The sequence below is a fragment of the Oncorhynchus tshawytscha genome, linkage group LG25 (assembly GCF_018296145.1).
Source record: "Oncorhynchus tshawytscha isolate Ot180627B linkage group LG25, Otsh_v2.0, whole genome shotgun sequence".
NCBI classification, from domain to species: Eukaryota; Metazoa; Chordata; class Actinopteri; order Salmoniformes; family Salmonidae; genus Oncorhynchus; species Oncorhynchus tshawytscha.
In genome coordinates this window covers 17369166-17391745 of record NC_056453.1, presented here as the reverse complement: position 1 = coordinate 17391745, position 22580 = coordinate 17369166, and the positions used below count along the sequence as shown (strand labels likewise).

The window sequence follows — 22580 nt, the reverse complement described above, 5'->3', positions numbered from 1 at the left end:
AGATGACCTTCCGACACTACTAGTCTGTTCCTTATCAGATGACCTTCTGACACTACTAGTCTGTTCCTTATCAGATGACCTTCCGACACTACTAGTCTGTTCTTTATCAGATGACCTTCCGACACTACTAGTCTGTTCCTTATCAGATGACCTTCCGACACTACTAGTCTGTTCCTTATCAGATGACCTTCTGACACTACTAGTCTGTTCCTTATCAGATGACCTTCTGACACTACTAGTCTGTTCCTTATCAGATGACCTTCCGACACTACTAGTCTGTTCCTTATCAGATGACCTTCTGACACTACTAGTCTGTTCCTTATCAGATGACCTTCCGACACTACTAGTCTGTTCCTTATCAGATGACCTTCTGACACTACTAGTCTGTTCCTTATCAGATGACCTTCCGACACTACTAGTCTGTTCCTTATCAGATGACCTTCTGACACTACTAGTCTGTTCCTTATCAGATGACCTTCCGACACTACTAGTCTGTTCCTTATCAGATGACCTTCTGACACTACTAGTCTGTTCCTTATCAGATGACCTTCCGACACTACTAGTCTGTTCCTTATCAGATGACCAGCGGGGAGAAGTATACGTCGCTGCCACGTGCTTTGAACGGGGAGTTTTCTCGTCGTTTTGAGGATTTCAAAGTGTTGGAAAATGACATGCTGTTGGTTTCCTCTCCTTTCACCTTCAATGTGGATAACGCTCCTACTGACCTGCAACTTGAGCTTATCGATCTTCAGTCTGATGCAGTGATTGGAGAACTATTCAAAACAATGTCACTGACGAGGTTCTATGCATGTCTCGACAAACAAAACCTTCCAAAGATTAGGAGTCATGCTCAGAAGATGTTTGTACTGTTTGGGTCAACCTACATACGTGAACAAACCTTTTCAGTAATGAAATATAACAAGTCAAGGCACAGATCATCTCTTACTGACTCTCACCTCTCAGCAATCCTGCACATATTGATGTCAGAAACTATACCTGACTTCACCGCTCTAGTCCAGTGGTTCCCAAACTTGTTATAGTCCCGTACTCCTTCAAACATTCAACCTCCAGCTGCGTACCCCCTCTAGCACCAGGGTCAGCGCACTCTCAAATGTTTTTTTTGCCAGCATTGTATACCTGCCACACACACACTATACGATACATTTATTAAACATAATAATGATTGTGAGTTTTTGTCACAACCCGGCTCGTGGGAAGTGACAAAGAGCTCTTATAGGACCAGGGCATAAATAATAATAATAAATCATTTTGCTCTTTATTTAACCATCTTACATATAAAACCTTATTTGTTCATCGAAAATTGTGAATAACTCACTATAGTTTAATAAGAAGGGTGTGCTTGAAAGGATGCTCATAACTCTGCAATGTTGGGTTGTACTGGAGAGAGTCTCAGTCTTAAATCATTTTCCACACACAGTCTGTGCCTGTATTAAGCTTTCATGCTAGTGAGGGCTGAGAATCCACTCTCACATAGGTACGTGGTTGCAAAGGGCATCCATGTCCTAACAGTGTGATCAGCAAGTACCAGAAATCTGCCAGTGTCTTTTGATTAAATTCAAATTTCACAGAACCGCTTGCTGCAATTTCGATGAGGTTCTCTTGTTCAGATATCAATAAGTGAACTGGAGGCAGGGCATGAAAGGGATAACGAATCCAGTTGTTTGTGTCATCCGTTTCGGGAAAGTACCAGCGAAATTGCGCATCCAGCTCACCCAGGTGCTTTTGACATTGATATTGTCCGTAAGCTCGAGTTCATTTGCACACAAAAAAATCATACAATGATGGAAAGACCTGTGTGTTGTCTTTGTTAATGCAGACAGAGAAGAGCTCCAACTTCTTAATCGTAGCCTCCTGCACATTGAATATAGTTGCGGAGTCCCTGTAATCCTAGATTTCGATCATTCAGGTGAGAAAAAAAACATCACTCAGGTCAGTCGTGTGAGAAACTCTTAATCCAGCAAGCGGTCAGACTAGTGGAAATTATAGTCAATAAAGAAAACTTTAAGCTGATCTTTCAATAAAAATGTTTTAAAAAAGTCAATACTTTGCCCCTTGATAACCAGCACACTTCTGTATGTTGTAAAAGCGTTACATGGTCGCTGCCCAAATCATTGCATAGCGCAGAAAATATACGAGAGTTCAGGGGCCTTGCTTTAACAAAGTTAAATAATTTTCCACACACAGTCTGTGCCTGTATTTAGTTTTCATGCTAGTGAGAGTGAAGAATCCACTCTCACATAGGTACGTGGTTGCAAGGGCATCAGTGTTTTAACAGAGCGATTTGCCAAGGCAGGGCACTCGGAGTACAGCCCACTCCAGAAATCTGGCAGTGGCTTCTGATTAAATTCAATTTTCACAGAACTGCTTGCTGAAATTTTGATGAGGCTCTCTTGTTCAGATATCGGTAAGTGGACTGGAGGCAGGGCATGAAAGGGATAATGAATCCAGTTGTTCGTGTCATCCAATTCGGGAAAGTACCTGCGTAATTGCGCACTCAACTCACTCAGGTGCTTTGCTATATATCACATTTGACAATGTCCGTAAGCTTGAGTTCATTTGCACACAAAAAAATCATACAATGATTGAAAGACCTGTGTGTTGTCCTTGTTAATCTCACTAGGGTAGGGGGCACTATTTTCACCTCCGGATGAAAAGCATGTCCAAAGTAAACTGCCTGTTTCTCAGGCCCAGAAGCTAGGATATGCATATAATTGGTAGATTTGGATAGAAAACACTCTAAAGTTTCCAAAACTGTTAAAATAATGTCTGAGTATAACAGAACTGATATGGCAGGCAACAACCTGAGTAAAATCCAACCAGGAAGTGAGATATTTTTTATGTGGGTGCTTTTCTCTTGCCTGCTTATACAGTATGTCAATGGTTTGGACCTAGATTGCAGTTCCTATGGCTTCCACTAGATGTCAAGTCTTTAGAAATTGTTTCAGGCTTGTATTCTGAAAAATTAGGGAGTAAGACCACTCTGAGTCAGTGGATAGTGGGATGTCCCCAGAGCTGTTTTCTGCACACGACCAAGAGCGAGCATTTCTTGTTTTTCTTTTATATTGACGAAGCTATTGTTCGGTTGAAATATTATCGATTATTATGACTAAAAACAACCTGAAGATTGATTATAAACATGTTTCTACAAACTTTACTGATAATATTTGGATTTTTCGTCTGCCTGTTGTGACTGCATTTGAGTCATTTTCATTACTGAACAAGACGCGCCAACAAAGCTGAGGTTTTTGGATATCAAGAGGGACTTTCTTGAACAAAACAAACATTTATTATGTAACTGGGACTCTTGGGAGTGCAACCATACGAAGATCTTCAAAGGTAAATGATTCATTTTATTGCTATTTCTGACTTTTGTGACTAATCTACTTGGCTGGTAACTGTTTTGTGCGCTGGGCGCGGTCCTCAGATAATCGCATGGTATGCTTTCGCCGTAAAGCCTTTTTGAAATCTGACACCGTGGTTGGATTAACAAGAGGTTCATCTTTAAGCCGATGTATAACACTTGTATGTTTTATGAATTTTTATTATGAGTATTTCTGTTTTTGAATTTGGCGCTCTGCAATTTCACCAGATGTTGGCCAGGTGGGACAGTTGCGTCCCACACCCCCTAGAGAGGTTAACGCAGACAGAGAAGAGCACCAACTTACTCCAACTTACCGCACATTGAATAAAGTTGCGGAGAGTCCCTGTAATCCTAGATTCAGATCATTCAGGCAAGAAAAAACATCACCCAGATACAGTGGCTTGCAAAAGTATTCACACCCTTGGCATTTTTCCTATTTTGTTGCCTTACAACCTGGAATTAAAACAGATTTTGGGGGGGTGGGTTGTATCATTTGATTTACACAACATGCCTACCACTTTGAAGATGCAAAATATGTTTTATTGTGAAACAAATCAGAACACAAAAAAACTGAACTTGAGTGTGCATAACTATTCACCCCCCTCAAAGTCAATACTTTGTAGAGCCACCTTTTGCTGCAATTACAGCTGCAAGTCTCTTGGGGTATGTCTGCTCCAGCTCCTTCAAGTTGGATGGGTTCCGCTGTTGTACAGCAATATTTAAGTCATACCACAGATTCTCAATTGGATTGAGGTCTGGGCTTTGACTAGGGAATTCCAAGATATTTAAATGTTTCCCCTTAAACCACTCAAGTGTTGCTTTAGCAGTATGCTTAGGGTCATTGTTCTGCTGGAAGGTGAATCTCCATCCAAGTCTCAAAACTCAAAGACTGAAACAGGTTTCCCTCAAGAATTTCCCTGTATTTAGTGCCATCCATCATTCTTTTCAGTCCCTGCCAATGAACACATCCCAACAGCATGATGCTGCACCCACCATGCTTCACTTTAGGGATGGTGTTCTCAGGGTGCTGAAGTGTTGGGTTTGAGCCAGACAGCATTTTCTTTGATGGCAAAAAGCTCCATTTTAGTCTCATCTGACCAGAGAACCTTCTTCCATATGCCTGTCCACTCCTCCATAAAGCCCAGCTCTGTGAAGTGTACGTCTTAAAGTGGTCCTATGGACAGATACTCCAATCTCCGCTGTGGACCTTTTGCAGCTCCTTCAGGGTTATCTTCGGTCTCTTTGTTGCCTCTCTGATTAATGCCCTCCTTGCCTGGTCCGTGAGTTTGGTGGGCGGCCCTCTCTTCGCAGGTTTGCTGGTTTGCTGTGGTGCCATATTCTTTCAATTTTTTTATAATGGATTTAATGGTGGTCCATGGGATGTTCAAAGTTTCAGATTTTTTTATAACCCAACCCTGATCTGTACTTCTCCACAACTTTGTCCCTGTCCTGTTTGGAGAGCTCCTTGATCTTTATGGTGCCGCTTCCTTGGTGGTGCCCCTTGCTTAGTGGTGTTGCAGACTCTGTGCCCTTTCAGAATAGGTGTGTGTATATATACTGAGATCATGTGACACTTAGATTGCACACAGTTGGAATTTATTTAACTAATTATGTGACTTCTGGAGGTAATTGGTTTCACCAGATCTTATTTAGGGGCTTCATAGCAAAGGGGGTGAATACATATGCACATACCACTTTTCCGTTTTTTTAAGTAATTTTTTTCCCATTTCACTTCAACAATTTGGACTATGTTGTGAATGTCCATTACATGAAATCCAAATAAAAATACATTTAAATTATTAGGTTAAAATGCAACAAAATAGGAAAAATGGCAAGGGGGATGAATACTTTTGCAAGGCACTGTAGGCCAGTCGTGTGAGAAACTCGTCATCATGCAAGCGGTCAGAAGTGAAAAGTATGGTCAGTAAGAACTTTAAGCTCGTCTCAATTTTTTTTTTTAAATGTCAATACTTTGCCCCTTGATAACCAGCGCACTTCTTTCTGTATGTTGTAAAAGCATTACATGGCTGCCCATATCATTGCATAGTGCAGAAAATACACGAGAGTTCAGGGGCCTTGCTTTAACAAAGTTAACCATTTTCACTGTAGTGTTTATAAAAATGTCTTTCAAGCTGTCAGGCATTCCCTTAGCAGCCTCTCAGTGGATACTGCAGTGTGCCCAAGTGGCGTCAGGAGCAACCGCTTGCACGTGCGTTACCACTGCACTATGTCTCCCTGTCATGGCTTTTGTGCCATCCGTACCAACATGAGCAGCAGCTGCGTTTGGCTACATACAGACCGTTAGTGGAATTCCCGCGAGAGAGTAACGGTTAATGTGATTTGATATTAATTATATGACTACCTGTATTTGACATTGTTGTTATTTCGCTGTACACTAGATGGTTTCGTTTTATTTTTGGCAGTGAAACAACCCTACTCAGGCGAGAAAGAAAAAAAACTTACCTAAATGTATAGCCCCATTGGAAAATATAAATGGACTGTTTGAAAATGTGAAGAAAAAAAACTTTTTTTGTTTGTTTGATAAATGTGAATCACATTCCACTCACACTGATTGAGTAGTTTAAATGTAATGTTGAGCTCTCTCTCTCCTTGTGTTTTTGTGCATACCCGTTAACAGGAGTCCTGTCTGTGGTGTTGAATGCACAGTGTACTTTTCCCTCCGTGTAGTTCATTGCATGTTTCATAATGAAAATGCCTACCAAAAGGAGAACATCTCATCTCATAATCGAATGGTTTAGACCATTTGGAAGTTGACTGACTAGGAGAGTGAGCTTCTCTTCTTCTCCAGCTTCGACCATGCAGTAGGAGTAGCAAAAGTGATTGCTGTCCTCATTACGAAATTATCAACTTGACCCTGTATATGTAAAAATGACCATATATACACTGATTGCTTCATGCTAAACAACCCCAAAATGTTTATAAAAATCCAATGTAGGCCAAGTCCTGATCAGCATGTACAGCCAGATGAGAGTTGTCTTCGGCACGATGTTTAGTATTTGATAAAAATAACCTAGCAAATTACATTGGTTGTCACTCAACTAATAAAGCCTAACATTGCGCAAGCAATTTCACAAAACATTTAAATGCTGAAGGTGACACGCAGATGTACCAGATCAGGAGTAGGCCTACCTCTCGTTGGTCAGCGCGCAAAGCTGCACACAGCCCGCATTTTGACTAGGCAACTGATATTGTCTGGGGTTGTTCGGCATGCAAAATGTGAAGTCACAAAATATGAGATATTTCCGGAAAGTAGAAAGTGATTTGAGCAGCAACAAAAAAATGGCAAACCCGGCGATTCATAACGTTTGAAATTGATTTCCTGACCGATGTATGCTACATTTGGATAGGTTTGGGGTCCCATGGACATATGCACTAATATCTTAAACATTTGAGCCGGGGACCGCATCGGTGAATCGTTACACCCCTAATGACTAGTACGAATGAGACGGGCCCACTGGAACCAGGCCAGTGAGTGTATATGCATGTGTTCACACACGTGTGGGGGTTCCTGCCGTGGTTTCCTGCAGATTCAGTGGCATTTCCACATGTAGGGCCCTATAAAATCTGCGTTGCGGAGAACACAGAAGGAAACACGGAATTCAGACATTAAAAGGGAATTCAACAATATTAGAAAATGTATTGAAATTAGTAGGAAATTAACTAAATGTTTTGAACTTATTAGAAAAGTTATTAATTTGCCCAAGTTTATCATAAGACATGAACTAAATGCACTAGTGATTCGGATTCCCTGCAACTTTCTGAAAAGCCAACAGCAAACTGGATTAGGGCTGTGTAGGGCCTGTTTTTCCATCAATAACTAGGGTATGGGCAGGGCTCGGGTATCACTAACATTTTGAAGCCGAGCCATTCTCTGCTGCGCAGTACAGTCGTATCTGTCTCAGACATAAGTGCTTCAACCTCGTCAAATATAAGGCAGGAGAGATTAATTCACAGAAAATAATGTTCCTTGAGTTTTGTCTGAGTAACGAAAAGTAGCTAACTGCTCTCTGGTGCCTCTTCATTTAGCTGAGCAGCCTAATCGGAGCCATTGCTATGGATACTTACAGACTCAGAGCACCATGAGCGAGCAGCGAGCCAGGAGCGGGTGACACAGAGAGGAGCAGCTAATGTTTTTAGTAAAGAAGTTATTTCTGATGTCGGGTTAGGCCAGTCCTTAAATTTGGCAGAAGCAATCGGGCTTGGATAGGGTCGGGCCTGAACCTTGCGGGCATGGGTGGGGCTCAGGTTTTAAATTCATGTCCGTGCACACCTGAATTAAAGGGTAATTGCACTCCAAAACCAACATTTCTTAGATTTTTCCTAGACCTCAAATGGAGTCTCCTGATGTGGTTCAAACATTGTTGTGGACTTGAACATCCAATTTACTTGTTTTTCTATTTAAAAAGTGTGTTTTCAAGATTGAAAACCCAAAAAAACAAAACTGAGAAAACAGAATTTGGGAAAAACGGAATCAGGCAAAAAAACATATTTACAAATAAAAACGGATTTCATAGGGCCCTACACAGTTTGTGAACACATTCGCTCACTCATGGAATCTGGGGCAGGAACAACCACAACACTTGGATAAACCATGTGTTGGTCCCCCACCTACCAGCCAGTGTGTATGGCGGATCCAGAGCCTTCAAGGACATTATCAAGGACATAATACAATATCCATTTCCATGACAAGCTACAGGACTGTTTCGCTAGCACAGACTGGAATATGTTCCGGGATTGATCCGATGGTATTGAGGAGTTTACCACATCAGGCTTCATTAATAAGTGCATCAACGTCAGCAAGACAAAGGAGCAGGTTGTGGACTACAGGAAACTGCTTTCCATCCAACCGCAAAGCGGTACAGAGGGTAGTGCTTACAACCCGGTATATCACTAGGACTGAGCTCCCTGCCATCCAGGACCTCTATACCAGGCAGTGTCAGGGGAAGGTCCTAAAGATTGTCTAAGACTCCAGCCACCAAAGTCATATACTGTTCTCTCTGCTACTGCATGGCATGCTGTACCAATGCACCAAGTCTGGAACCAGCAGGACCCTGAACATCTTCAACACCCAAGCCATAAACCTGCTAAATAGTTATTTTAATAGTTAGTCCAGGTGGTTATCAACACTGTAGTATAGTAGAAAACCAGAAGCCTTGTTGGTGTTATCTGTATTGACCCTTTTTGCATGAACTCTTTTGACTCATCACATTAGCTGCTGCTACCGTTTATTATCTATCCTGTTTAGGGATGCACGATATATCTGTGAACATGTCTAGTTTAGCACCGACGTGCAAAACCAATGTCAAAGCTGACGTGCATACCGATATAACGTAGGTACACGACGTAATGACTGTTACGTTCCCCAGTTTCTGTGTGGAAGTTTGTGTATTTGAGTGTGTTTCAGGTGATGCCATCCTGAAATCCCCCAGCAGCTGATTGGTCGACTCCACGATTAATTGGAGAGCTGACCCCGCCCCCTCGTCAGGACGCAGCTGTCTCCAATTTCCAATGCCTACTGAAGCTATAAAAGCCAGTGTTCTGTTGTTCAGGGGAGAGTGATTGTGATATAGATCATTGCTGAGAGAGGAGGTTGATGGCTGAGGGGTATAGCATGTTGGTCGTTGGTATGTAATGTATTAGTTGTTGCGGGAGTAGTTGTATGTCCTGTGTGAGTTTGTTGCTCAGTCAGAGCTTATTTGATGTCCTTAGTGAAATTGTTTAATATTCTGTTTCATTTGTTCCCAGGGGGTAAGGGGAAGGCACCTAGGGAGTGCTTAGGCAAGAGGCCCGCGGGCATACATAACCCGTAGTATTCACTGTCTAGGCACACTAGGTAAGACCTGGGCGGACCACCCCTGTATTTTGGTTAGGGCACCAGGTGGTGCTAAATTAGGTAAGTAGTGGTTAGGCAGGTAAGATAGGAGATGGGGCTTTGATATTTACTTTCTTTGCTTTGGTTCCGTCCAGCCCCTTTTCCCCATATTACCGTGTGAAGGAATAAATTCCTAGTAAACGGTAAATTCTCTGCCTTTTGTCACCCTTACTCGCACCTACAGTCCATACCTCTTTCGCTTCACGGAGAGTTGAGTTGTAACAGGGTGTTGCGTTCCCTCTTCACAGAGGCGTGCGTAACAATGACGTCACGTAAAATGTTGCTCTTCACGTGCAACACAGCATTCCTAACCTAGCCCACAATGTCTGCGGTGTGGATCGAGCAGTCAACAAGCCGAGCAGTCATTTGAAAGAGTAAGAACATTTCAGCGAGACGACTCAAAGCTGAAATCCATAAAGGCCAAGATAATGGAATTCATTGCCCTTGACAATCAACCGTTCTCTGTCGTGGGTGATGTTGACTTTCGCCGACTGGTCGAGCACCGGTACACACTACCAAGTGCGCTATTTTTCAGATGTTGCCCTACCGGAGTTACACAGTAATAGCGTCATTGTTATTAGCTTCAAGACATACATACTATGGAATGCCACTTGGGTCTTTGCGTGTCAAAAAAGATACAGTAGCTCTGTCAAAGCTGTACAAAAAAGTCTGCAAACACCAGCCACGAACAATGTTATTTACAATACCGCAATGGTAATAAAGCATCATTTGTTTGACGCAACTTCTGGGGTAGCTAGCTTTATCTTGGTACCTAGCTAGCACCAATACAACCAGCCTGAAACAATGACCAGTAGAAACTGCAGTTGTTTTCATTATTCTTAGCAATGATTTAGGAATCCTTGTGAGTAAGTATTAACTAGGTTGCCACTTGTTGTTCGCCTATTGAAATTTAACTTCAACAGTTCATGAAAATGAATAGCTAGCCAGCTACTTAACCCTGTTGCCCAAAGCTAACATTATAAGCAGCCAGCTAGCTTCATCTGGCTAGTGAGGCTCAACCGGACTTGGTTATGTATTGTAAAGCTAGCCACAATAGTGCAATTTACGGTGTGCCTTCAAAATAAAAGTATGTCATTAACAGTGATGCAAATGAATACAAATAGTAGAATTATGCCATAGTTTTAGTTTGAAGGATAACCGCAAAGTCCACAATTGTGGCTAATCCTTATTGTGGCTAGCTTCCCATAGATGGGTCCGACAACCATTAATCTAATATATGTGGGTTATTTTACACCTATTTATATAGTTAGCTAGCTAGCTAATTAGCTTTACATTTTTAGGACCAGCACTGTAGGTGCACGAGACAACTTTATCAGCATCATAGCATACGTATCGATTAATCATTGTGACATGAAAGTGATAGTGATAGTTATTACACTAAGTAAATAATGTATGAAGGCGTTAAGCTATTATGTGATGTGAATTCATTTTCAGGTCCTGATTGGTCAACAAACTTATTTGACATGTCAAATAGTGTTATCTACTGGTCATTGTTTTCTTTTTTGACACGCAAAGACACAAATGGCGTTCCAAGAAATCCTGGTTGAGAATGAAACGACTGAACAACGAAACAGCACAGCAGGTAAGTGAAAGAAATAGGTTTTGATGAGGTTTTACTGGTAATGGGGACATACGTAAATGCCAACAAAATAATTTTTGGGTCAGTGTGGTGCGTGTGTGTAACCTTTATTTAACTAGGCAAGTCAGTTAAGAACAAATTCTTATTTACAATGACGCCCTACCCCTGCCAAACCTGGACGACGCTGGGACAATTGTGAGCTGCCCTATGGGAATCCCAATCACGGCAGGATGTGATACAGCCTGGATTCGAACCAGGGACTGTAGTGACGCCTCTTGCACTGAGATTCCGTGCCTTAGACCTCTGCGTCCATGTGTTAACTATTTAACTGTACTAGAATGCTTAAAAGGTCGCTAACATTTAAATATCGGTATCGTTTTTTTTTGGCAAGGAAAATATCAGAATCAGCCAAAAAATGTAATATATCGGTGCATCACTAATCCTGTTGCTTAGTCACTTTTTCCCTACCTATATGTACATACACTATATTTACCTCAATTACCTCGTACCCCTGCACATCAACTCGGTACTGGTACCCCGTGTATATAGCCATGTTTCCGTTATTTATTCCTTGTGCTATTATTTTTCTATTATTTCTGTTGGGAAGGGCCCGTAAGTAAGCATTTCTCTGGTTGTTTATGAAGCATGTGATAAATACATTTGTGTTTTAGTTTGTGAAACTTATCGAACACGCGGTCAAATTGATGTTGGTGAAAGTTCCTCATGTGTTGTCACCTACCTGCCCAATTCATTGTATTATTATAATTTTTTTTATTTAACCTTTAATTCAGTCCATTGCTCACTTGCGATATGTGCAGATAATTGAAACTTATGTGCAAATCACACACTGATGTCAAGTACTAGTTATGATTTGTCACCTAAACATCCTCATCTTTACCCCCCCCCATCTTACCCCTGCTCCACCTCCATCTCATCTCCACGGTAACAGGAGCGAAGCATGATCTGTCGCTCCGCGTCCCACAGGTGCTCCTTTAGGAAGCCAGCGGCCTGAACCGCTCTCTCCAGCAGAGCCTTGTCATCCAGCACAGCACCGACACGTGCAAAGCCTGATAACATCAGACCTGGAGAGAGAGCAATAAAGAGATATGGGAGGAGTGTGAGAAGGGTTATGAAGCCCATTGTCATATTGCCAAACCCAAAATATTGTCAAGCAACTGCCAGCAACATGGTTTCAATGGAATTCTGTGATATCGTCCCATACTGGAACGCTGTATCATTATCTCTCTCTCTGGAGCAGCTCAGTGACTCCGTGAGGTGGCAGTTCAGAAGCAACTTGGTGATTACCAGGCTTTGAAGTTCCCCTGGTCGCTGGGTTCCTTTTCTCTCCTTCCCTCTATCCCTCCCTCCATCTTTCATGTCAGTATCAAAGCGTTGGTAGGGAGCAGCCTAGTCATCAAAGCCCAGTAGAGTGCTGTCTGCACTGTGGGACAGCTGATTAATGAAGTGATTGACTAATTAAGGACTAGATGGAGGAGAGAGGTTTAATGGAAGGGTTCCTGGAATCGCCTAGCTTCGTTACCTCACAGATACTGATACACTCCCGCATCAGATGGAGACCTGGGTGCAGTGTGTGTGTGCACTTACCGTTCCAGGAGGCCAGCATCTTGGTGTCGAGGTGAGGGGCTGGACGGCTCTTCCTGACTTCGGCCATCTTGGCTCTAGCGGAGGCCAGTAGCTCAGAGACCTTTGCTACACTGAGGCCAAAGCGTGCAGCTGTCAGCTCCACAGAGTAACGCACAATCAACACATTCTGGCCCTGCAGCTCCCCATGAGGGTCCTGACACGCCCAGAAGATAATTACAGAAGACACACAGAAGATAAATGTTAATGATCATTTAAAAGATACTTAGGACAAGGTCTATCTTGGGGACCAACGAGCTTGCGCGCACACACACACCTGTTCCATGTCCACGTTGCCTTGTTCTTTGACCCCGTAGTGGTGCATGAAGATGTCAGCCTCTGTAGCGCCCCCTGTTGCTCCCTCCACCACGACAGGAAGTAGTTCTCTGACCTCTGACCCCATCCACACACAGAATGCCCCCTCCCTCTTTTCACTTCCCCCAGCAGCAGGGAGAGAGTCTGCGTCCTCAGCACTGTAGAAGCCCCCAGACTAAACCCCCAAGAGAGAGAGAAGGGGTGTTTACAGAACATAGTGTTAATATCATTCTCTGTATGATAAATGTAATGAATCTTAAACCAATGTTCCGGTCATGATCCTTGGATTGAATGTTTATTTTTTGCTGTTTGATGTAATGGATTACGAAACCAAGAAACTTGCCTAAGGAAATTGTTGCATTCGCTTTCTCAAGGGGTCCTTGGCCTAGTTACAATGTCTGTAACCTGAATAAATGTGTGCATTAAATGTGAAAAGTAATGCGACCAGGCGGTGAATGCATGTACCCAGGGCCAGCTCTGTCTCTTGATCGGCCTGTCCAACCAGATTATTATTTTTTTCAGAATGTGGCGAAACAAATAAAAACACTAAAAGGCATGCTGAAACTAAAGACTCAAAAACAAACGAAAGGCCTCATGGCCACCAAACAAAACCAGCAGCCCTGCGGCTTGCAAGCTGGGACTCTGACCGACGACCACCCTAATTGGCAGCACCTGATGCGCTTATCAACCAGGTTCAGCATCTGGACAAGGTAGCTGCTGCCCCCTAGGGAAATGGAGTGTGGAAGTGCTAGCTAGCTGTAGTGCTGTCTAAACTACCTAACTTATTACCTAACAATCGTGTGGAAAAAACCAAGGTTCAGTCATCAACTGCTGTTTGTGCACGCCACTGCCCGCAGCACATGAGATTAAAGGTAGATAACATGCAACTACTCCGTTTAACAGTAAGTAAATTAACTAGAAACTCAGAAAATTCAGGCCAACTCCATTGTCTGCACATTCTCTATATTCTCTCTGCGACAATGACTCTGAGCTTTCGAGGGAAAGCCCTGTACGAGGCAGCCGTATAAAAGAAAGTGTCCGTGGTAAATTACCTTCCTTGCGTAATTCCATACCGTATAATTACATAATAAATCTTGGTGAATAGAATGATCTCAATGAGTGTGGTTTTAATTGTGTGCTCTGTTCTGGGCTGTCGAGACATTAATCAAACTAAGATGGCCGCCGCCTTGCCAGGGCAGGGAGCAGGGAGAGGAAGAAACAGGTGGACCTTGATAGTAATCCAGGGGCATTTTTTAAAAGAGTGCGATACCTGGCCCTCACACACATGCACGCACGCATGCACACAGAGGTGTTAATGAGGTAGGAGGGAGATAGCTCACCTTGTCACTGAGGTCTCTGGAGACATAGAGAAGAATGTCCCGGGCCACGTCAGCAAAGACCTGCTCCCCCGACACCTGCACCCACACAAGACAACATATCACAAAACCACACTGCAACCATGACACAAGCAGACCAACACCATTCCACAACCAGGCCTGCACTCAGAGAAGACAACATATCACACTGCAACTGTTACACAACCGGAACCCAACCAACCATACGCTACTGTAATTAACAATATTCCACCAGTCTCCTGAGACCTGCACTCACAACAACATATAGCAACGATAACGCAACTGTATTCTGAGCCAACCACTGTACAACACCTTCTATAAAAAACAACTTCTTGCACTTGATCGCACACCTCCCAAATACAGCACCTATATATCCCTCTACTACGCATCGAGGCTGGCTTTACAGTGAATCATTACCTTTTCAAGAAAAATACATCAGTGAAGAAGCCTTGTTGGTGTTTTCTACTATACTACAGTGTCGATTTATTCTACTGTACCACCAACAAGGTAAGGGACAAGTCTATGGGCCTATACATTGCTATTAGGTATAACGGTCAGCCGCTGAAAATACATTTGACCGGTTGTGCTTATTGGTCTATAGGTTAAAAACTTTTGATGGCCACGATTAAAAAGAGCTACTATTTTTATTTCTCAATCTCAACTCATAAAAGTGTGAATCCTAATCACTATTCTTGTGCATACTGTAGGCTATAGTCAATGGTTGGCAGGTTATCAGCGCATCACCCACCATTTTACAGTATAATTGTTTGAAACCTGAACGGTTTACTTTACTTCAGATAATGAGGCATGTCTTACCTTTCTTTAAAGTAGCCTGGCCAAAATCCAATCACAGAAATGTAGAGGCAATTATTTTATCAAGACTTCCTCTAGCCATTAACCAGCATTTCTCTCCTGTTCTATTGGTTTTCATATCAACTTTATTTCGTTGTCCAGAAGCCAAAAGGCACAATCCTAGTCATATTAGCAACCCATCCTAGTTGTTGCAATTAGTTTCTAACAAAGATTTGAATCTTTGTCACATGGAACCGCTCACATTCGGTGCGCCGTATAGAAGGGTGTTTTCCACTCATTGCATTTTGGCAAATGTTTGAAAATAATGTACTCAAATCAAATGTTATTGGTCACATACACATGACTAGCAGATGTTATTGCGAGTGTAGCGAAATGCTTGTGCTTCTAGTTTCGGCAGTGCAGTAATATTTAACAAGTGTAAGAACATTTTGAAAATAAGGGTGTGGATAGGCTCAGTTGAACAACCTATTTTAAGTCCTGATGTTATTATGCAACTTGACTGTGCACTGAACATCTCTGAAGGGAAGGTGACGTGGCAAATTAGACAACTGCAGGGATCTACAGTTCAGAACCATCCTATTTGGACTACGAAGAAAAATGAGGTTGGAACTTTGGATATGGAACCAGTGTGCTTGACAGGTGTTCCCCCACCTTGCACAAAACAATATCCCATTAGCAAGGAAGCTATGGATGCTACTAAAGTAGTGATTAAAGATCTATTGGACATGGGTATAGTTGAAAAGACACATTTTGCCGACATGCTGTTCATACTCTTTTTTGACAATGAATCAAGCTGCACATGTCAAATCAAATCAAATTTTATTTGTCACATACACATGGTTAGCAGATGTTAATGCGAGTGTAGCGAAATGCTTGTGCTTCTAGTTCCGACAATGCAGTAATAACCAACAAGTAATCTAACTAACAATTCCAAAACTACTGTCTTATACACAGTGTAAGGGGATAAAGAATATGTACATAAGGATATATGAATGAGTGATGGTACAGAGCAGCATAGGCAAGATACAGTAGATGGTATCGAGTACAGTATATACATATGAGATGAGTATGTAAACAAAGTGGCATAGTTAAAGTGGCTAGTGATTCATGTATTACATAAGGATGCAGTCGATGATAGAGTACAGTATATACATATGCATATGAGATGAATAATGTAGGGTAAGTAACATTATATAAGGTAGCATTGTTTAAAGTGGCTAGTGATATATTTACATCATTTCCCATCAATTCCCATTATTAAAGTGGCTGGAGTTGAGTCAGTGTCAGTGTGTTGGCAGCAGCCACTCAATGTTAGTGGTGGCTGTTTAACACTCTGATGGCCTTGAGATAGAAGCTGTTTTTCAGTCTCTCGGTCCCAGCTTTGATGCACCTGTACTGACCTCGCCTTCTGGATGATAGCGGGGTGAACAGGCAGTGGCTCGGGTGGTTGATGTCCTTGATGATCTTTATGGCCTTCCTGTAACATCGGGAGGTGTAGGTGTCCTGGAGGGCAGGTAGTTTGCCCCCGGTGATGCGTTGTGCAGACCTCACTACCCTCTGGAGAGCCTTACGGTTGAGGGCGGAGCAGTTGCCGTACCAGGCGGTGATACAGCCCGCCAGGATGCTCTCGATTGTGCATCTGTAGAAGTTTGTGAGTGCTTTTGGTGACAAGCCGAATTTCTTCAGCCTCCTGAGGTTGAAGAGGCGCTGCTGCGCCTTCTTCACGATGCTGTCTGTGTGAGTGGACCAATTCAGTTTGTCTGTGATGTGTATGCCGAGGAACTTAAAACTTGCTACCCTCTCCACTACTGTTCCATCGATGTGGATAGGGGGTGTTCCCTCTGCTGTTTCCTGAAGTCCACAATCATCTCCTTAGTTTTGTTGACGTTGAGTGTGAGGTTATTTTCCTGACACCACACTCCGAGGGCCCTCACCTCCTCCCTGTAGGCCGTCTCGTCGTTATTGGTAATCAAGCCTACCACTGTTGTGTCGTCCGCAAACTTGATGATTGAGTTGGAGGCGTGCGTGGCCACGCAGTCGTGAACAGGGATCAAATTTGATTTGAACAGGGAGTACAGGAGAGGGCTCAGAACGCACCCTTGTGGGGCCCGTGTTGAGGATCAGCGGGGAGGAGATGTTGTTGCCTACCCTCACCACCTGGGGGCGGCCCGTCAGGAAGTCCAGTACCCAGTTGCACAGGGCGGGGTCGAGACCCAGGGTCTCGAGCTTGATGACGAGCTTGGAGGGTACTATGGTGTTGAATGCCGAGCTGTAGTCGATGAACAGCATTCTCACATAGGTATTCCTCTTGTCCAGATGGGTTAGGGCAGTGTGCAGTGTGGTTGAGATTGCATCGTCTGTGGACCTATTTGGGCGGTAAGCAAATTGGAGTGGGTCTAGGGTGTCAGGTAGGGTGGAGGTGATATGGTCCTTGACTAGTCTCTCAAAGCACTTCATGATGACGGAAGTGAGTGCTACGGGGCGGTAGTCGTTTAGCTCAGTTACCTTAGCTTTCTTGGGAACAGGAACAATGGTGGCCCTCTTGAAGCATGTGGGAACAGCAGACTGGTATAGGGATTGATTGAATATGTCCGTAAACACACCGGCCAGCTGGTCTGCGCATGCTCTGAGGGCGCGGCTGGGGATGCCGTCTGGGCCTGCAGCCTTGCGAGGGTTAACACGTTTAAATGTCTTACTCACCTCGGCTGCAGTGAAGGAGAGACCGCATGTTTTCGTTGCAGGCCGTGTCAGTGGCACTGTATTGTCCTCAAAGCGGGCCACAGCTGCTCGTTGGAACAAATGGAGCCTCCAACTGTGTTGGCTCCTAACATCATAATGCAACGTGGCACACCATGTAATCCAGCTACTCTGATGTATCCTACAGATACCACATTACTTGAACACAACTGTTGTGAGTTGGTTTTGGATCAGCTCTCTGATGGGTTTACTAAGTGGCATCTGTTGGAAAACCCTGAGTTTATCTCATACACAGACGGTTCAAGCATTGTGGAGGGGGGTGTGAGGAAGGCAGGCTGGGCAGTTCCTACAATGGACAATGTGATAGTGACAGGCACGTTACCTGCAGTAACATCAGCACAGGTGGCGGAATTGGTGGAAAAACAACTACACAGACTCAAGGTATGCTTTTGGTGTTACCCATGATTTTGGAAAACAAAGGATTCATGACATCACTGGGAGCTCCTGTGAAGAATGGACCAGAGGTTATGGCTCTACTGAATTCTCTCCAGTTACCTGGACAAGTTGCAATTTTGAAAATGAAAGCACATGGAAAAATCTTTACAGACCAGAGTAAAGGTAATGAGTTGGCTGACAAAGCTGCCAGGGCGGCTGCCAATAGAACACCTCTTTCACCTAAACTGATTAGGAGATACACATTGGATACATTGCAACACATTAGAGATATGCAAAGCAGTGCACCAACAGATGAAGTGTGGGAATGGATGGCTGTAGGATGCAAACTCAATCAAGAAGGTGTGTGGAAATACAACCTGAGATGTGTAGTGCCAAATGCACTCCTACCCTGCTTGATGACACAGCTCCACCCTTTGGGACACATTGTTGTGGACAAGATAGTTTATCGTTGTGTTGGAAAATGGTGGAAACCTGGTGTGCGGAAAGAGGCTGAGGCTGTTGTGGCGAATTGCAACATTTGTATGGAAAACAAATCAAATCCCAAATCAAATCAAACAACACCAAAGGATGTGTGAAAGTACAGAAACAACGAGCGCCTGCCCCACCAGGACCCTTCAGACATCTACAGCCTGAATACATCACGCTAACCAAATGTAAAGGGCCCGAAGATGTGCTGGTCGTTGTTGATCGTTTCTCACAGTAAAAGCCTTGAAGGTTGAAGCCTACCCTAGTAAGAAAGGAACTGCACAACACACAGCTAAAATTTGATTTGAGAAATCATTCCCAGGTGGGGATTTCCAGAACAATTAGACCAAGGCACTCATTTCACAGGAAAGGTGTGTCAGAAGGTGGTTCGTCCTCTGAACAAACTGGCAACTACACTGCCCTTATCACCCTCAATCGAGTGGACAGGTAGAACGCACAAATCGAGTTTTGAAAGAGACTTTCAAAGATGCATCAAAGAATGGCATGGCCGGATGCATTGCCTACGGTATTGTGTAGTTTACGGGAAACACATAACAAACCCACAGGGTTGAGTCCGTTTGAGGTTGTCACAGGTCGACCCATGTCACTACCAGGCACGTTGGATTTGAGAAAAGCAGACATTCACATTGAGTGGCACAATGCTTAACTATTGCATACAACTCTCTAATGCAGTAGGGGAAGCAGACAGATAAGTAAAAGAGGCGTAGGGAATAACTCCTGAGGGGGGACATGACGTAGAACCAGGACAGTGGGTGATGGTAAAACAATATGTAAGAGACACATTGGGGACAAAATGGGAAGGTCCTTTATCAAGTTTTGCTCATAACGAGGTCAGCAGTGAAAGTCCAGGGAAAATCACAATGGATACATGTCACTCTTTACATGTCTCCACAACAACTACCGAATACACACAAATGTAATTAAAGGGATGGAATAAGAATATATACATATAAATATATGGATGAGCGATGACCGAGCGGAATAGGCAAGATGCAATAGATGGTATAAAATACAGTATATACATATGAGATGCAATATCATGCAAGATATGTAAACATTATTAAAGTGGCGTTATTAAAGGAGACGAGTGATACATTTATTAAAGCGGCCAATGATTTCAAGTCTGTATGTAGGCAGCAGCATCTGTGTTCGTGATGGCTGTTTAACAGTCTGATGGCCTTGAGATAGAAGCTGTTTTTCAGGTCTCTCGGTCCCAGCTTTGATGCACTTGTACTGAGCTTGCCTTCTGGATGGTAGCAGGGTGAACAGGCAGTGGCTCGAGTGGTTGTTGTCCTTGATGATCTTTTTGGCCTTCCTGTGACATTGGTTGCTGTAGATGTCCTGGAGAGCAGGTAGTTTGCCCACGGTGATGCGTTGTGCAGACTGCACAACCCTATGGAGAGCCTTGCGGTTGTAGGCGGTGCAGTTGCCGTAGCAGGCGCTGATACAGCCCGACAGGATGCTATCGATTGTGCATCTGTAATAGTTTGAGGGTTTTCGGCGACCAGCCAAATTTCTCCAGCCTCATTTCAGTTTGTCCATGAAGTGTACGCCGAGGAACTTGAAACTTTCCACCTTCTCCACTGCTGTTCCGTCAATGTGGATAAGGGGGTGCTCCCTCTGCTGTTTCCTGAAGTTCACGATCATCTCCTTTGTTTTGTTGACGTTGAGTGCGATGTTATTTTCCTGACACCACACTCCGAGAGCCCTCACCTCTTCCCTGTCTTGTCGTTGTTGGTATTGAACTTCTTATGGCTGCAATCCCGTTAACTGGATAATTTATATCAACATCTGCTGAATTGCATAGCGCCACATTCAAATAATATTACTAAAAATATTTATATTCATGAAATCACAAGTGCAATATAGCAAAACACAGCTTAGCCTTTTAATCCACCTGTTGTATCAGATTTTGAAAATATGCTTTACAGCGAAAGCAATCCAAGCGTTTGTGTAAGTTTAATGATCGCTCGACAAAACATTTTAAACACCTAGCACTAGGTAGCTTGGTCACGAAAATCAGAAAAGCAATCAAATTAATCGTTTACCTTTGATGATCTTCAGATGTTTTCACTCACAAGACTCCCAGTTACACAATAAATGTTCCATAAAGATTATTTTTATATCCAAAATACCTCCGTTTGTTTGGCACGTTATGTTCAGAAATCCACAGGAAAGAGCGGTCACGACAACGCAGACAAATTCAAAATAGTATCCGTAATGTCCAGAGAAACATGTCAAACATTTTTTATAATCAACCCTCAGGTTGTTTTTAAAATATATAATTGATAATATATCAACCGCCTTTTTCAGTTGGAGAGGGAAAGGCAATGGCTGCCCAAACTCTGTTGCGCATACAAAACGCTGCTGGCACCCGGCCATACAATCTCGCTCATTTTTCAAAATAAAAGCCTGAAACTATGTCTAAAGACTGTTGACACCTTGAGGAAGCGATAGGAAAAGGAATCTGGTTGATATCCTGGAGCAAAGGCAGGCTAAGGAACATGGAGTTTTCAAAATAGAAGCCACTTCCTGGTTTGATTTTTCCCAGGGTTTCGCCTGCAATATCAGTTCTGTTATACTCACAACAGCCCCAAAACATCACTGCTCTAGAGGAGATCTGCATGGAGGAATGGGCTAAAATACAAGCAACAGTGTGAAAACCTTGTGAAGACTTACAGAAAACGTTTGACCTCTGTCATTGCCAACAAAGGGTATATAACAAAGTGTTGAGAAACTTTTGTTATTGACCAAATACTTATTTTCCACCATAATTTGCAAATAAATTCATTAAAAATCCTACAATGTGATTTTCTGTATTTTTTTTCTCATTTTGTCTGTCATAGTTGAAGTGTACCTATGATGAAAATTACAGGCCTCTCTCATCTTTTTAAGTGGGAGAACTTGCACAATTGGTGGCTGACTAAATACTTTTTTGCCCCACTGTATATTAGCAACTGAGACTGAGGAGCAGGCCGTTTACTTTGGGCAACTTATTCATCCAAGCTACTCAATACTGCCCCCCAGCCATAAGAAGTTAAGCCTACTACAGTTGTGTTGTCTGAAAACGTGATGATTGAGTTGGAGGTGTGCATGGCCACGCAGTCACGGGTGAACAGGGAGTACAAGAGGGGGCTGAGCACGCACCCTTGTGGAGCCCCAGTGTTGAGGATCAGCAAAGTGGAGATGTTGTTTCCCATTTTCACCATCTAGGGGCGGCATGTCAGGATGTCCAGGACCCAATTGCATAGGGCGGGGTTGAGAGCCAGGGCCTCAAGCTTAATGATGAACTTGGAGGGTACTATGGGGGTTGAACGCTGAGCTGCAGTCAATGAACAGCATTCTTACATAGGTATTCCTCTCATCCAGATGGGATAGGACAGTGTGCAGTGTGATAGTGATTGCATTGTCTGTGGACCTATTGGGGTGGTATGCAAATTGAAGTGGGTCTAGGGTGGCAGGTAAGGTGGAGGTGATATGATCCTTGACTAGTCTCTCAAAGCTCTTCATGATGACAGAAGTGAGTGCTATGGGGCGATAGTCATTTAGTTCAGTTTCCTTTGCCTTCTTGGGTACAAGAACAATGGTGGCCATCTTGAAGCATGTGGGGACAGCAGACTGGGATAGGGAGAGATTGAATAAATCCGTAAACACATGCTCTGAGGATGCGGCTAGACATGTTTAAATGTCTTACTCATGTCAGCCACGGAGAAGGAGAGGGGGGGCCCGCAGTCCTTGGTAGCAGGCCGCGTCGGTGGCACTGTATTATCCTCAAAGCGGGCAAAGAAGGTGTTTAGTTTATCTGGAAGCAAGACTGGTTTTATTTTTGTAGTCCGTGATTGCCTGTAGACCCTGCCACATGTCTGAGCCGTTGAATTGCGACTCCACTTTGTCCCTATACCAACATCTTGTTTGATTGCCTTGCGAAGGGAATAACTACAC

At 43.3% G+C, this 22580-nt stretch overlaps 1 protein-coding gene across 1 annotated transcript in view; it reads right to left on the bottom strand.

Annotated features, from left to right (window-relative positions):
* Positions 1-22580, bottom strand: part of spata20 (spermatogenesis associated 20) — an 83663-nt gene that overhangs the window by 54203 nt on the left and 6880 nt on the right. The window contains exons 8-11 of the mRNA XM_042306037.1: positions 14172-14246; positions 12794-13006; positions 12481-12673; positions 11789-11957 (exon numbers count right to left, since the gene is read on the bottom strand). Coding sequence (XP_042161971.1) covers positions 11789-11957; positions 12481-12673; positions 12794-13006; positions 14172-14246 — 650 coding nt within the window. The remainder of the gene's footprint in view (positions 1-11788; positions 11958-12480; positions 12674-12793; positions 13007-14171; positions 14247-22580) is intronic.